Source organism: Salmo salar, chromosome ssa01 (genome assembly GCF_905237065.1).
Source record: "Salmo salar chromosome ssa01, Ssal_v3.1, whole genome shotgun sequence".
Taxonomy (NCBI): domain Eukaryota; kingdom Metazoa; phylum Chordata; class Actinopteri; order Salmoniformes; family Salmonidae; genus Salmo; species Salmo salar.
The window spans coordinates 2,772,210-2,785,987 of record NC_059442.1 but is presented as its reverse complement, the minus strand read 5'-3'; the positions used below and the strand labels follow the sequence as shown (position 1 = coordinate 2,785,987).

At 50.5% G+C, this 13,778-nt stretch overlaps 1 protein-coding gene across 2 annotated transcripts in view; it reads left to right on the top strand.

Moving 5' to 3' along the window:
* The window catches only part of LOC106560212 (fibroblast growth factor receptor 3), a 150,532-nt gene that overhangs the window by 56,948 nt on the left and 79,806 nt on the right, over nucleotides 1-13,778 (top strand). For both annotated transcript variants that reach the window (XM_045705487.1, XM_045705479.1), the window contains exon 6: nucleotides 11,625-11,748. In XM_045705487.1, coding sequence (XP_045561443.1) covers nucleotides 11,625-11,748 — 124 coding nt within the window. The remainder of the gene's footprint in view (nucleotides 1-11,624; nucleotides 11,749-13,778) is intronic.

Sequence of the window (13,778 nt, the reverse complement as noted above, 5' to 3'; positions counted from 1 at the left end):
GTCAGTTAAGAACAAATACTTATTTTCAATGACGGCCTAAGAACAGTGGGTTAACTGCCTTGTTCAGGGGCAGAACGGCAGATTTCTACCTTGTCAGCTCAGGTATTCGATCTTGCAACCTTTCGGTTACAAGTCCAACACTCTAACCACTAGGCTACCTGCCGCCCCGTATTCTGCCACTGTGTCCTCTCTGTTTAGGACCAAATAGCATTCTAGTTTGCTCTGTTCTTTTTTTAAAAATTCTTTCCAATGTGTCAAGTAATTATCTTTATGTTTTCTCATGATTTGGTTGGGTCTAATTGTGTTGCTGTCCTGCGGCTCTGTGGGGTCTGTTTGTGTTTGTGAACTAAGCCCCAGGACCAGCTTGCTTAGGGGACTCTTCTCCAGGTCTGTTTCTCTGTAGGTGATTCCTTTGTTATGGAAGTTTTGGGAATTGATTCCTTGTAGGTGGTTGTAGAATTTAACCTCTATGGGCTAGGTGGGACGCTTGCGTAACAGCCACTGGCAGCCTGTGGCACGATTTTCAAAACGTTAAAAATCCTATTACTTCAATTTCTCAAACATATGACTATTTTACAGCTATTTAAAGACAAGACTCTCGTTAATCTAACCACACTGTCCGATTTCAAAAAGGCTTTACAACGAAAGCAAAACATTAGATTATGTCAGCAGAGTACCAAGCCAGAAATAATCAGACACCCATTTTTCAAGCCAGCATATAATGTCACCAAAACCCAGAAGACAGCTAAATGCAGCACTCACCTTTGATGATCTTCATCAGATGACAACCCTAGGACATTATGTTATACAATACATGCATGTTTTGTTCAATCAAGTTCATATTTATATCAAAAACCAGCTTTTTACATTAGCATGTGACGTTCAGAACTAGCATACCCCCGCAAACTTCCGGGGAATTCGCTAATATTTTACTAAATTACTCACGATAAACGTTCACAAAAAGCATAACAATTATTTTAAGAATTATAGATACAGACCTCCTCTATGCACTCGATATGTCCGATTTTAAAATAGCTTTTTGGTGAAAGCACATTTTGCAATATTCTAAGTACATAGCCCAGGCATCACGGGCTCGCTATTTAGACACCCGGCAAGTTTAGCACTCACCATAATCATATTTACTATTATAAAAGTTTGATTACCTTTTGTTGTCTTCGTCAGAATGCACACCCAGGACTGCTACTTCAATAACAAATGTTGGTTTGGTCCAAAATAATCCATCGTTATATCCGAATAGCGGCGTTTTGTTCGATGCGTTCCAGACACTATCCGAAATAGTAAAGAAGTGTCGCGCGCATGGCGCAATTCGTGACAATAAAATTCTAAATATTCCATTGCCGTACTTCGAAGCATGTCAACCGCTGTTTAAAATCAATTTTTACGACATTTTTCTCGTAGAAAGCGATAATATTCCGACAGGGAATCTCCTTTTCGGCAAACAGAGGAAAAAATCCCAAAGGCGGGGCGGTCGGGTCACGCGCCTAAGCCCAGTGTCCCTTGATCGGCCACTTGAGAAAGGCGATAATGTGTTTCAGCCTGGGGCTGGAATGACGACATTCTGTTTTTTCCCGGGCTCTGAGCGCCTATGGACGACGTGGGAAGTGTCACGTTAGAGCAGAGATCCTTAGTAAATGATAGAGATGGAAAAGAAGTTCAAGAAATGGTCAGACAGGCCACTTCCTGTAAAGGAATCTCTCAGGTTTTGACCTGCCATTTGAGTTCTGTTATACTCACAGACACCATTCAAACAGTTTTAGAAGATTTAGGGTGTTTTCTATCCATATGTAATAAGTATATGCATATTCTAGTTACTGGGTAGGAGTGGTAACCAGATTAAATCGGGTATGTTTTTTATCCAGCCGTGAAAATACTGCCCCCTAGCCATAACAGGTTAAGTTTAGCCAATTGGAATTTGTGATCTGTATATTTTATAATTTTATATAGGATGCCATCAACACCACAGGCCTTTTGTGTTGGAGGGTTTGTATTTTTTCATGTAGTTCATTCAATGTAATTGGAGAATCCAGTGTGTTCTGGTAGTCTTTAATAGTTTATTCTAAGATTTGTATTTGATCATGGTATATGTTTTTTTGTGTGTCTTTGTTATAGAGCCAAAAAGATCCACACATCTTAGTTTTGGATAGATACCTCTTTGTGTTGTTGTTTGTTTATTGTGTTCCAATTTTCCCAGAAGTGGTTTGAATCTTTGGATTCCTCAATTACATTGAGCTGGTTTCTGACGTGCTGTTCCATCTTTTTCCGTAGTGTATTTCTGTTTTGTTTTAATGATTCACCATAGTGAAGGCGTAGGCTCAGGTTTTCTGGGTCTCTATGTTTTTGGTTGGACAGGTTTCTCAATTTCTTTCTTAGGTTTTTGCATTCTTCATCAAACCATTTGTCATTGATGTTAATTTTCTTATGTTGTCTGCTTAACATTTTTAGATTTGATATTGAAGCTGAGAGGCCAAATATACTGTTTAGCTTTCCTACTGCCAAGTTTACACCTTCACTATTACAGTGGAACATTTTGTCCAGGTAGTTGTCTGAAAGGGATTGAAATTGTTGTGGCCTAATTGTATTTTGGTAGGTTTCCACACTACTTTCCTTCCATCTATAGCATTTCTTAATATTATTCAGTTCCGTTGGGTTTGATGCCTCATGATTGAGTATTGCTCTGTTCAAGTAGACTGTGATTTTGCTGTGATCTGATAGGGGGGTCAGTGGACTGACTGTGAACGCTCTGAGAGACTCTGGGTTGAGGTCAGTGATAAAGTAGTCTACAGTCCTACTGCCAAGAGATGAGCTATAGGTGTACCTACCATAGGAGTACCTTCGAAGCCTACCATTGACTATGTACAGACCCAGTGTGTGACAAAGCTGCAGGAGTTGTGACATGTTTTTGTTGGTTATGTTGTCATAGTTGTGTCCAGGGGGGCGTATGGTGGAGAGAATGCTGTCACCTCCAGGTAGGTGTTTGTCCCCCTGTGTGCTGAGTTTGTCAGGTTCTTGTCCAGGTCTGGCATTTAGGTCGCCACGGACTATTACTTGTCCCTGGGCCTGGAAATGATTGATTTCGCCCTCTAAGATGGAGAAGATGTCTTCATTAAATTATGGGGATTCTAGTGGGGGGATATAGATAGCACACAGGAGGACATTTTTCTCTGTTGAGACAAATTTGAATTTCTGTTAAGATCATTTCCTTTTTAATTTCTAGCCAAATGTAAAATGTTCCTGTTTTGATTGTGGTTTAGGTCTGCTCTATATCAAATGAGCATACCCCCTGAGTCTCTTTCCTGTTTCACACCTGGTAGTTTGGTGGATGGGACTACCAGCTCCCTGTAACCTACAAGGGAAACCAGTGGGTCCGTCTCCTCTATACCATTTTTCGTGTAGGTTGACAATGTCTGTATTCCTGATTTATTTGGTGAAGTTCAGGTTCCTGCTCTTTAGGCCAAAGGCAGATGACCTCAGGCCTTGTATATTCCAGGATGAGATAGTGAAGGTTTTGTGTTCCATAAAGTGTCCACTGTTGTTGGTCGTGTGGTTTGGACTCAGGCCAGTAAGTGTGAGCAGAGCCTGCTGAGCATCTGGTACATGCCATTGGCTTGGGCTAGTGTCAGAGTGGGGGTTGGGCCTGTTTGGCTGCTCACGGCCTGGGCGTATGTGTGTCTTCCATGTTGAGGCCCTTTTTTTCGGGGGTGCATGGGGTGGGAAGGAGGGGCATAGGTCTGATCTGAAGGGGCCTAAATTGTGTGTGGGCATGGTTGACTTGGGGGGGTGTTAATTGGTTGGGGTGGGGGTGTGTATGTGGCTGGTGGTGTTGTGCTCTGTGTAGGTCCGGGGGGGGGGGGGGGTCCCAGAGGTCTGGGAGAGTGTCCCGCTGGTCTGGGAGAGTGTCTCGCTGGTCTGGGAGAGTGTCTCGCTGGTCTGGGAGAGTGTCCCGCTGGTCTGGGAGAGTGTCCCGCTGGTCTGGGAGAGTGTCCCGAGAGTGTCCCGCTGGTCTGGGAAAGTGTCCCGCTGGTCTGGGAGAGTGTCCCGCTGGTCTGGGAGAGTGTCCCGCTGGTCTGGGAGAGTGTCCCGCTGGTCTGAGAGAGTGTCTCGCTGGTCTGGGAGAGTGTCCCGCTGGTCTGGGAGAGTGTCCCGCTGGTCTGGGCAGGGTGTCTATTGGTCTGTTGCTCCTGTGTGAGGTGTTGGGGCTGCGGTTAAGAGCGATGTCCTTTAGAGTCCGGGCGAAGGTGGGCACTGCTGCCTTGTATAGGTGGACCTGGTCATAGAGGCTGTTCAAGTCCAGGGTTGGTTTTGAGGCACAGTCACAGGAAATACTAGCGTTTACCTGCTGTATGGTAGCAGGGTGGAAGTCTTTTCGTGGTAGCAGGGTGGATATAACCACTTGTGCATTGTGGAAAGTAGAAGAAGCTTTTTCAATCTCTCCCTTCAGTGGCCACCCTTTCCTGCTGGGCTCTCAGGTCGTTTGTGCCTGTGTACATAATTATGTGGCTGGTGTCCAAACACGTTGGGTGTTTGGACACCAGAATATAGACACTGTTGTTTTGGAAGAAGTTTTTTTCTTGTATATATTTCCCATTTGACTTCATGAGGAGTACAATCTGTGTCTTGTGTATGTCCTCAGTTAGTCTGGGGGGTTGTCAGGAGGACTAACAGGGTGGCTAACAGGGGGGGTGTCAGGAGGACTAACAGGGTGGCTAACAGGGGGGTGGGTTGTCAGGAGGACTATCAGGGTGGCTAACAGGGGGGTGTCAGGAGGACTAACAGGGTGGCTAACAGGGGGTGGGTTGTCAGGAGGACTATCAGGGTGGCTAACGGGGGGGGTTGTCAGGAGGACTATCAGGGTGGCTAACAGGGGGGTGTCAGGAGGACTATCAGGGTGGCTAACAGGGGGTTGTCAGGAGGACTAACAGGGTGGCTAACAGGGGGTTTCAGGAGGACTATCAGGGTGGCTAACAGGGGGGGTTGTCAGGAGGACTATCAGGGTGGCTAACAGGGGGTGGTCAGGAGGACTATCAGGGTGGCTAACAGGGGGTGTCAGGAGGACTATCAGGGTGGCTAACAGGGGGGGTTGTCAGGAGGACTATCAGGGTAGCTAACAGGGGGGGGTTGTCAGGAGGACTATCAGGGTAGCTAACAGGGGGGGTTGTCAGGAGGACTATCAGGGTAGCTAACAGGGGGGTTGTCAGGAGGACTAACAGGGTGGGGGGCTCAGAGGTACACTATGGTCAGGGTCTGCTGTGATGTTAACACTATAGTCAGGGTCTGGTGTGGACTGTTCTGCTGGGGTGTCGAGACTTTTGTCGGGGGCTTCTCTGCGGGGGGGGCCACCTGTCTAGTGGGTTGTTCTCTGTCCAATCACCCTCTCCCTCTCCTCCATCCCCCTCTCCCTCTCCTCCATCCCCCTCTCCCTCTCCTCCATCCCCATCACCCTCTCCTCCATCCCCCTCACCCTCTCCTCCATTCCCCTCACCCTCTCCTCCATCCCCCTCTCCCTCTCCTCCATCCCCTCACCCTCTCCTCCATCCCCCCTCACGCTCTCCTCCATTCCCCTCACGCTCTCCTCCATCCCCCCTCACCCTCTCCTCCATCCCCCTCACCCTCTCCTCCATCCCCCTCACCCTCTCCTCCATCCCCCTCACCCTCTCCTCCATCCCCCCTCTCCCTCTCCTCCATCCCCCTCTCCCTCTCCTCCATCCCCCCTCACCCACTCCTCCATCCCCCTCTCCCTCTCCTCCATCCCCCTCTCCCTCTCCTCCATCCCCCCTCTCCCTCTCCTCCATCCCCCCTCTCCCTCTCCTCCATCCCCCTCACCCTCTCCTCCATCCCCCTCACCCTCTCCTCCATCCCCCTCACCCTCTCCTCCATCCCCCTCTCCTCCATCCCCCTCACCCTCTCCTCCATCCCCCTCTCCCTCTCCTCCATCCCCCTCTCCCTCTCCTCCATCCCCCCCTCTCCTCCATCCCCCTCACCCTCTCCTCCATCCCCCTCACCCTCTCCTCCATCCCCCTCACCCTCTCCTCCATCCCCCCTCACCCTCTCCTCCATCCCCCCTCTCCTCCATCCCCCTCACCCTCTCCTCCATCCCCCTCACCCTCTCCTCCATCCCCCCTCTCCCTCTCCTCCATCCCCCTCTCCCTCTCCTCCATCCCCCTCACCCTCTCCTCCATCCCCCTCACCCTCTCCTCCATCCCCCTCTCCCTCTCCTCCATCCCCCTCACCCTCTCCTCCATCCCCCTCACCCTCTCCTCCATCCCCCTCTCCCTCTCCTCCATCCCCCTCTCCCTCTCCTCCATCCCCCCCTCCCTCTCCTCCATCCCCCTCTCCCTCTCCTCCATCCCCCCTCTCCCTCTCCTCCATCCCCCTCTCCCTCTCCTCCATCCCCCTCTCCCTCTCCTCCATCCCCCTCTCCCTCTCCTCCATCCCCCCTCACCCACTCCTCCATCCCCCTCTCCCTCTCCTCCATCCCCCTCTCCCTCTCCTCCATCCCCCTCTCCCTCTCCTCCATCCCCTCTCCCTCTCCTCCATCCCCCTCTCCCTCTCCTCCATCCCCCTCTCCCTCTCCTCCATCCCCCCTCTCCCTCTCCTCCATCCCCCCTCACCCTCTCCTCCATCCCCCTCACCCTCTCCTCCATCCCCCCTCAGCCTCTCCTCCATCCCCCCTCTCCTCCATCCCCCTCACCCTCTCCTCCATCCCCCTCTCCTCCATCCCCCCTCTCCTCCATTCCCCTCACCCTCTCCTCCATCCCCCCTCTCCCTCTCCTCCATCCCCCTCTCCCTCTCCTCCATCCCCCCTCTCCCTCTCCTCCAGCAGTCTGATTCTCTCCTCTATTGCTCTGTTCTTCTCCTGCTCTTTCTCCTGATGATGTTGTCTCACCACTGTCCAGAGTGTGGACATGTCTCTCTCCACCTCCAGCTCTCCGGGTCTGGTTAAGGGGGTGTTGTTGTGCTGGACTGTTGTCTGGGTCTGGTTAAGGGGGTGTTGTTGTGCTGGACTGTTGTCTGGGTCCGTAATTCCATCCAAAAATCAGGTTGTAGAGGGTAGTATCCTGTATATGTCCTGGTGACATAGTGTTGTAGAGGGTAGTATCCTGTATATGTCCTGGTGACATAGTGTTGTAGAGGGTAGTATCCTGTATATGTCCTGGTGACATAGTGTTGTAGAGGGTAGTATCCTGTATATGTCCTGGTGACATAGTGTTGTGGAGGGTAGTATCCTGTATATGTCCTGGTGACATAGTGTTGTGGAGGGTAGTATCCTGTATATGTCCTGGTGACATAGTGTTGTAGAGGGTAGTATCCTGTATATGTCCTGGTGACATAGTGAAGGGGGGCTGGGGTGGAGGGGGGCTGGGGTGGAGGGGGGCTGGGGTAGAGGGGGGCTGGGGTAGAGGGGGGCTGGGGTGGAGGGGGGCTGGGGTGGAGGGTAGGGGGTGGGGAAGGGTACAAAAACCATTTGCCAGCCTGTGCTATTCCTGCCCTCTGTTACCATGCAACTTAACAAACAAATACAGTCATAATATTTACACTGGTTCATTATTTTCCACATTGGCCTCCAAGAGTGAGAGAAGAGAGAAACAGAGTAAGACAGAAGGGGTGGAAAGAGAGGGAGAGGAGAGATGAAGAGAGAGGAGAGATAGTTCTCCACAATGACAGCACCGTATGAGTAACTGACTGACCTGTGAGGTGACCTCCCCCAGCTTTACCCAGGGTTCTACCCAGGGTAGGGGTAAACGGTTCTACCCAGGGTAGGGGGAAACGGTTCTACCCAGGGTAGGACATAAATGGTTCTACCCAGGGTAGGGGGAAACGGTTCTACCCAGGGTAGGGGGAAACGGTTCTACCCAGGGTAGGGGGGAAACGGTTCTACCCAGGGTAGGGGGAAACGGTTCTACCCAGGGTAGGGGGAAACGGTTCTACCCAGGGTAGGGAGTAAATGGTTCTACCCAGGGTAGGGGGAAACGGTTCTACCCAGGGTAGGGGGAAACGGTTCTACCCAGGGTAGGGGGAAACGGTTCTACCCAGGGTAGGGGAAACGGTTCTACCCAGGGTAGGGGGAAACGGTTCTACCCAGGGTAGGGGGAAACGGTTATACCCAGGGTAGGGGGGAACGGTTCTACCCAGGGTAGGGAGTAAATGGTTCTACCCAGGGTAGGGGGAAACGGTTCTACCCAGGGTAGGGGGAAACGGTTCTACCCAGGGTAGGACATAAATGGTTCTACCCAGGGTAGGGGGAAACGGTTCTACCCAGGGTAGGGGGAAACGGTTCTACCCAGGGTAGGGGGAAACGGTTCTACCCAGCGTAGGGGGAAACGGTTCTACCCAGGGTAGGGAGAAACGGTTCTACCCAGGGTAGGGGGGAACGGTTCTACCCAGGGTAGGGGATAAATGGTTCTACCCAGGGTAGGGGGAAACGGTTCTACCCAGGGTCGGGGGAAACGGTTCTACCGAAGGGTAGGGCGAAACGGTTCTACCCAGGGTAGGGGGAAACGGTTCTACCCAGGGTAGGGGGAAAACGGTTCTACCCAGGGTAGGGGGAAACGGTTCTACCCAGGGTAGGGGAGAAACGGTTCTACCCAGGGTAGGGGGAAACGGTTCTACCCAGGGTAGGGGGAAAACGGTTCTACCCAGTGTAGGGAGTAAATGGTTCTACCCAGGGTAGGGTAGAAATAGTGTTAAATAGATTCCCCTCTCTCTGTTCTCTATTCCTCTCTCTGTTCTCTATTCCTCTCTCTGTTCTCTATTCCTCTCTCTGTTCTCTATTCCTCTCTCTGTTCTCTTTTCCTCTCTGTTCTCTATTGCTCTCTCTGTTCTCTATTCCTCTCTCTGTTCTCTATTCCTCTCTCTGTTCTCTATTCCTCTCTCTGTTCTCTATTCCTCTCTCTGTTCTCTATTCCTCTCTCTGTTCTCTATTCCTCTCTCTGTTCTCTTTTCCTCTCTGTTCTCTATTCCTCTCTCTGTTCTCTATTCCTCTCTCTGTTCTCTATTCCTCTCCCTGTTCTCTATTCCTCTCTGTTCTCTATTCCTCTCCCTGTTCTCTATTCCTCTCTGTTCTCTATTCCTCTCTCTGTTCTCTATGCCTCTCTCTATGCTTCTAGCGAGGGCAATTTTGGGGCTTCACCATGTTTCATTGAAATGTACAGCTGTGTGTCGTCCGCATAGCAGTGAAATTTAACATTATGTTTTCGAATGACATCCCCAAGAGGTAAAATATATACACTGCTCAAAAAAATAAAGGGAACACTTAAACAACACAATGTAACTCCAAGTCAATCACACTTCTGTGAAATCAAACTGTTTTGATGTTTTGGTCACTTTTGAATGCTGGCGGTGCTTTCACTCTAGTGGTAGCATGAGACGGAGTCTACAACCCACACAAGTGGCTCAGGTAGTGCAGCTCATCCAGGATGGCACATCAATACGAGCTGTGGCAAGAAGGTTTGCTGTGTCTGTCAGCGTAGTGTCCAGAGCATGGAGGCGCTACCAGGAGACAGGCCAGTACATCAGGAGATGTGGAGGAGGCCGTAGGAGGGCAACAACCCAGCAGCAGGACCGCTACCTCCGCCTTTGTGCAAGGAGGAGCAGGAGAAGCACTGCCAGAGCCCTGCATAATGACCTCCAGCAGGCCACAAATGTGCATGTGTCTGCTCAAACGGTCAGAAACAGACTCCATGAGGGTGGTATGAGGGCCCGACGTCCACAGGTGGGGGTTGTGCTTACAACCCAACACCGTGCAGGACGTTTGGCATTTGCCAGAGAACACCAAGATTGGCAAATTCGCCACTGGCCCCCTGTGCTCTTCACAGATGAAAGCAGGTTCACACTGAGCACGTGACAGAGTCTGGAGACGCCGTGGAGAACGTTCTGCTGCCTGCAACATCCTCCAGCATGACCGGTTTGGCGGTGGGACAGTCATGGTGTGGGGTGGCATTTCTTTGGGGGGCCGCACAGCCCTCCATGTGCTCACCAGAGGTAGCCTGACTGCCATTAGGTACCGAGATGAGATCCTCAGACCCCTTGTGAGACCATATGCTGGTGCGGTTGGCCCTGGGTTCCTCCTAATGCAAGACAATGCTAAACCTCATGTGGCTGGAGTGTGTCAGCAGTTCCTGCAAGAGGAAGGCATTGATGCTATGGACTGGCCCGCCCGTTCCCCAGACCTGAATCCAATTGAGCACATCTGGGACATCATGTCTCGCTCCATCCACCAACGCCACGTTACACCACAGACTGTCCAGGAGTTGGCGGATGCTTTAGTCCAAGTCTGGGAGGAGATCCCTCAGGAGACCATCCGCCACCTCATCAGGAGCATGCCCAGGCGTTGTAGGGAGGTCATACAGGCACGTGGAGGCCACACACACTACTGAGCCTCATTTTGACTTGTATTAAGGACATTACATCAAAGTTGGATCAGCCTGTAGTGTGGTTTTCCACTTTAATTCTGAGTGTGACTCCAAATCCAGACCTCCATGGGTTGATAAATTGGATTTCCATTGATTCTTTTTGTGTGATTTTGTTGTCAGCACATTGAACTATGTAAAGAAAAAAGTATTTAATAAGATTATTTCTTTCATTCAGATCTAGGATGTGTTGTTTAAGTGTTCCCTTTATTTTTTTGAGCAGTATATATATATATATATTCCTCTCTCTGTTCTCTATTCCTCTCTGTTCTCTATTCCTCTCTGTTCTCTCATCCTCTCTCTCTGTTCTCTATTCCTCTCTCTGTTCTCTAATCCTCTCTCTGTTCTCTATTCCTCTCTCGGTTCTCTATTCCTCTCTCTGTTCTCTATTCCTCTCTCTGTTCTCTATTCCTCTCCCTGTTCTCTATTCCTCTCTCTGTTCTCTATTCCTTTCTCTCTGTTCTCTATTCCTCTCTCTGTTCTCTATTCCCCTCTCTGTTCTCTATTCCTCTCTCTGTTCTCTATTCCTCTCCCTGTTCTCTATTCCTCTCTCTCTGTTCTCTATTCCTCTCTCTCTGTTCTCTATTCCTCTCTCTGTTCTCTAATCCTCTCTCTGTTCTCTATTCCTCTCTCTGTTCTCTATTCCTCTCCCTGTTCTCTATTCCTCTCTCTGTTCTCTATTCCTCTCCCTGTTCTCTATTCCTCTCTCTGTTCTCTATTCCTCTCTGTTCTCTTTTCCTCTCTCTCTCTGTTCTCTATTCCTCTCTCTGTTCTCTTCCTCTCCCTCTCTGTTCTCTATTCCTCTCTGTTCTCTATTCCTCTCTGTTCTCTATTCCTCTCTCTGTTCTTTATATTCTGTAAAATGTTGGTGTAACTGTCTGGTTCTGTATAGTTATAACAGCCATCTCCTCTCTCTTTTCTCCTTGCCATGTTTGCCAACCCTCTGTCTCTCCTCTTTGTCACTCGGCCCCAGTCTTATGTTGAACTCTCATGCTAAACCTGTCTCTACCCCTCCCTACTTCTCTCCTTGTCTCTCCCTGCCCATCTAACCCTCCTGCTTCCCCCTCTCTCCATCCATGTCTTACCCCCTCCCTGCTTCTCTCCTTGTCTCTATCTGCCCATCTCCCTCTCCTGCTTCCCCCTCTCTCCTCCCTCCCTGCCTTACCCCCTCTATGCTTCTCCCTCTATCCCCCTCAGCTAAGGCAGCAGCAGTGGAGTCTGGTAATGGAGAGTGCTGTCCCCTCAGACCGTGGGAACTACACCTGTGTTGTACAGAACAAGTACGGCACCATCAACCACACCTACCAGCTAGACGTGCTGGGTAAGACACCACAAACCTACCAGCTAGACGAGCCAGTTTAGACACCACTAACCTACCAGCTAGACGAGCCAGTTTAGACACCACCACCAACCTACCAGCTAGACGAGCCAGTTTAGACACCACCACCAACCTACCAGCTAGACGAGCCAGTTTAGACACCACCACTAACCTACCAGCTAGACGAGCCAGTTTAGACACCACCAACCTACCAGCTAGACGAGCCAGTTTAGACACCACTAACCTACCAGCTAGACGAGCCAGTTTAGACACCACCACCAACCTACCAGCTAGACGAGCCAGTTTAGACACCACCACTAACCTACCAGCTAGACGAGCCAGTTTAGACACCACCACCAACCTACCAGCTAGACGAGCCAGTTTAGACACCACCACTAACCTACCAGCTAGACGAGCCAGTTTAGACACCACCACTAACCTACCAGCTAGACGAGCCAGTTTAGACACCACTAACCTACCAGCTAGACGAGCCAGTTTAGACACCACTAACCTACCAGCTAGACGAGCCAGTTTAGACACCACCAACCTACCAGCTAGACGAGCCAGTTTAGACACCACCACTAACCTACCAGCTAGACGAGCCAGTTTAGACACCACTATCCTACCAGCTAGACGAGCCAGTTTAGACACCACCAACCTACCAGCTAGACGAGCCAGTTTTGACACCACCACCAACCTACCAGCTAGACGAGCCAGTTTAGACACCACCAACCTACCAGCTAGACGAGCCAGTTTAGACACCACCAACCTACCAGCTAGACAAGCCAGTTTAGACACCACCAACCTACCAGCTAGACGAGCCAGTTTAGACACCACCAACCTACCAGCTAGACGAGCCAGTTTAGACACCACTATCCTACCAGCTAGACGTGCCAGTTTAGACACCACTAACCTACCAGCTACAACGAGCCAGTTTAGACACCACTAACCTACCAGCTAGACGAGCTGGGTAAGACACCACCAACCTACCAGCTAGACGAGCCAGTTTAGACACCACTAACCTACCAGCTAGACGAGCCAGTTTAGACACCACCAACCTACCAGCTAGACGAGCCAGTTTAGACACCACCACTAACCTACCAGCTAGATGTGCCAGTTTAGACACCACCACCAACCTACCAGCTAGACGAGCCAGTTTAGACACCACCAACCTACCAGCTAGACGAGCCAGTTTAGACACCACTAACCCACCAGCTAGACGAGCCAGTTTAGACACCACTAACCTACCAGCTAGACGAGCCAGTTTAGACACCACCACCAACCTACCAGCTAGACGAGCCAGTTTAGACACCACTAACCTACCAGCTAGACGAGCCAGTTTAGACACCACCAACCTACCAGCTAGACGAGCCAGTTTAGACACCACCACCAACCTACCAGCTAGACGAGCCAGTTTAGACACCACCAACCTACCAGCTAGACGAGCCAGTTTAGACACCACCAACCTACCAGCTAGACGAGCCAGTTTAGACACCACCAACCTACCAGCTAGACGAGCCAGTTTAGACACCACCAACCTACCAGCTAGACGAGCCAGTTTAGACACCACCACCAACCTACCAGCTAGACGAGCCAGTTTAGACACCACTAACCTACCAGCTAGACGAGCCAGTTTAGACACCACCACTAACCTACCAGCTAGACGAGCCAGTTTAGACACCACTAACCTACCAGCTAGACGAGCCAGTTTAGACACCACTAACCTACCAGCTAGACAAGCCAGTTTAGACACCACTAACCTACCAGCTAGACGAGCCAGTTTAGACACCACTAACCTACCAGCTAGACAAGCCAGTTTAGACACCACCACCAACCTACCAGCTAGACGAGCCAGTTTAGACACCACTAACCTACCAGCTAGACGAGCCAGTTTAGACACCACCACTAACCTACCAGCTAGACGAGCCAGTTTAGACACCACCAACCTACCAGCTAGACGAGCCAGTTTAGACACCACTAACCTACCAGCTAGACGAGCCAGTTTAGACACCACTAACCTACCAGCTAGACGA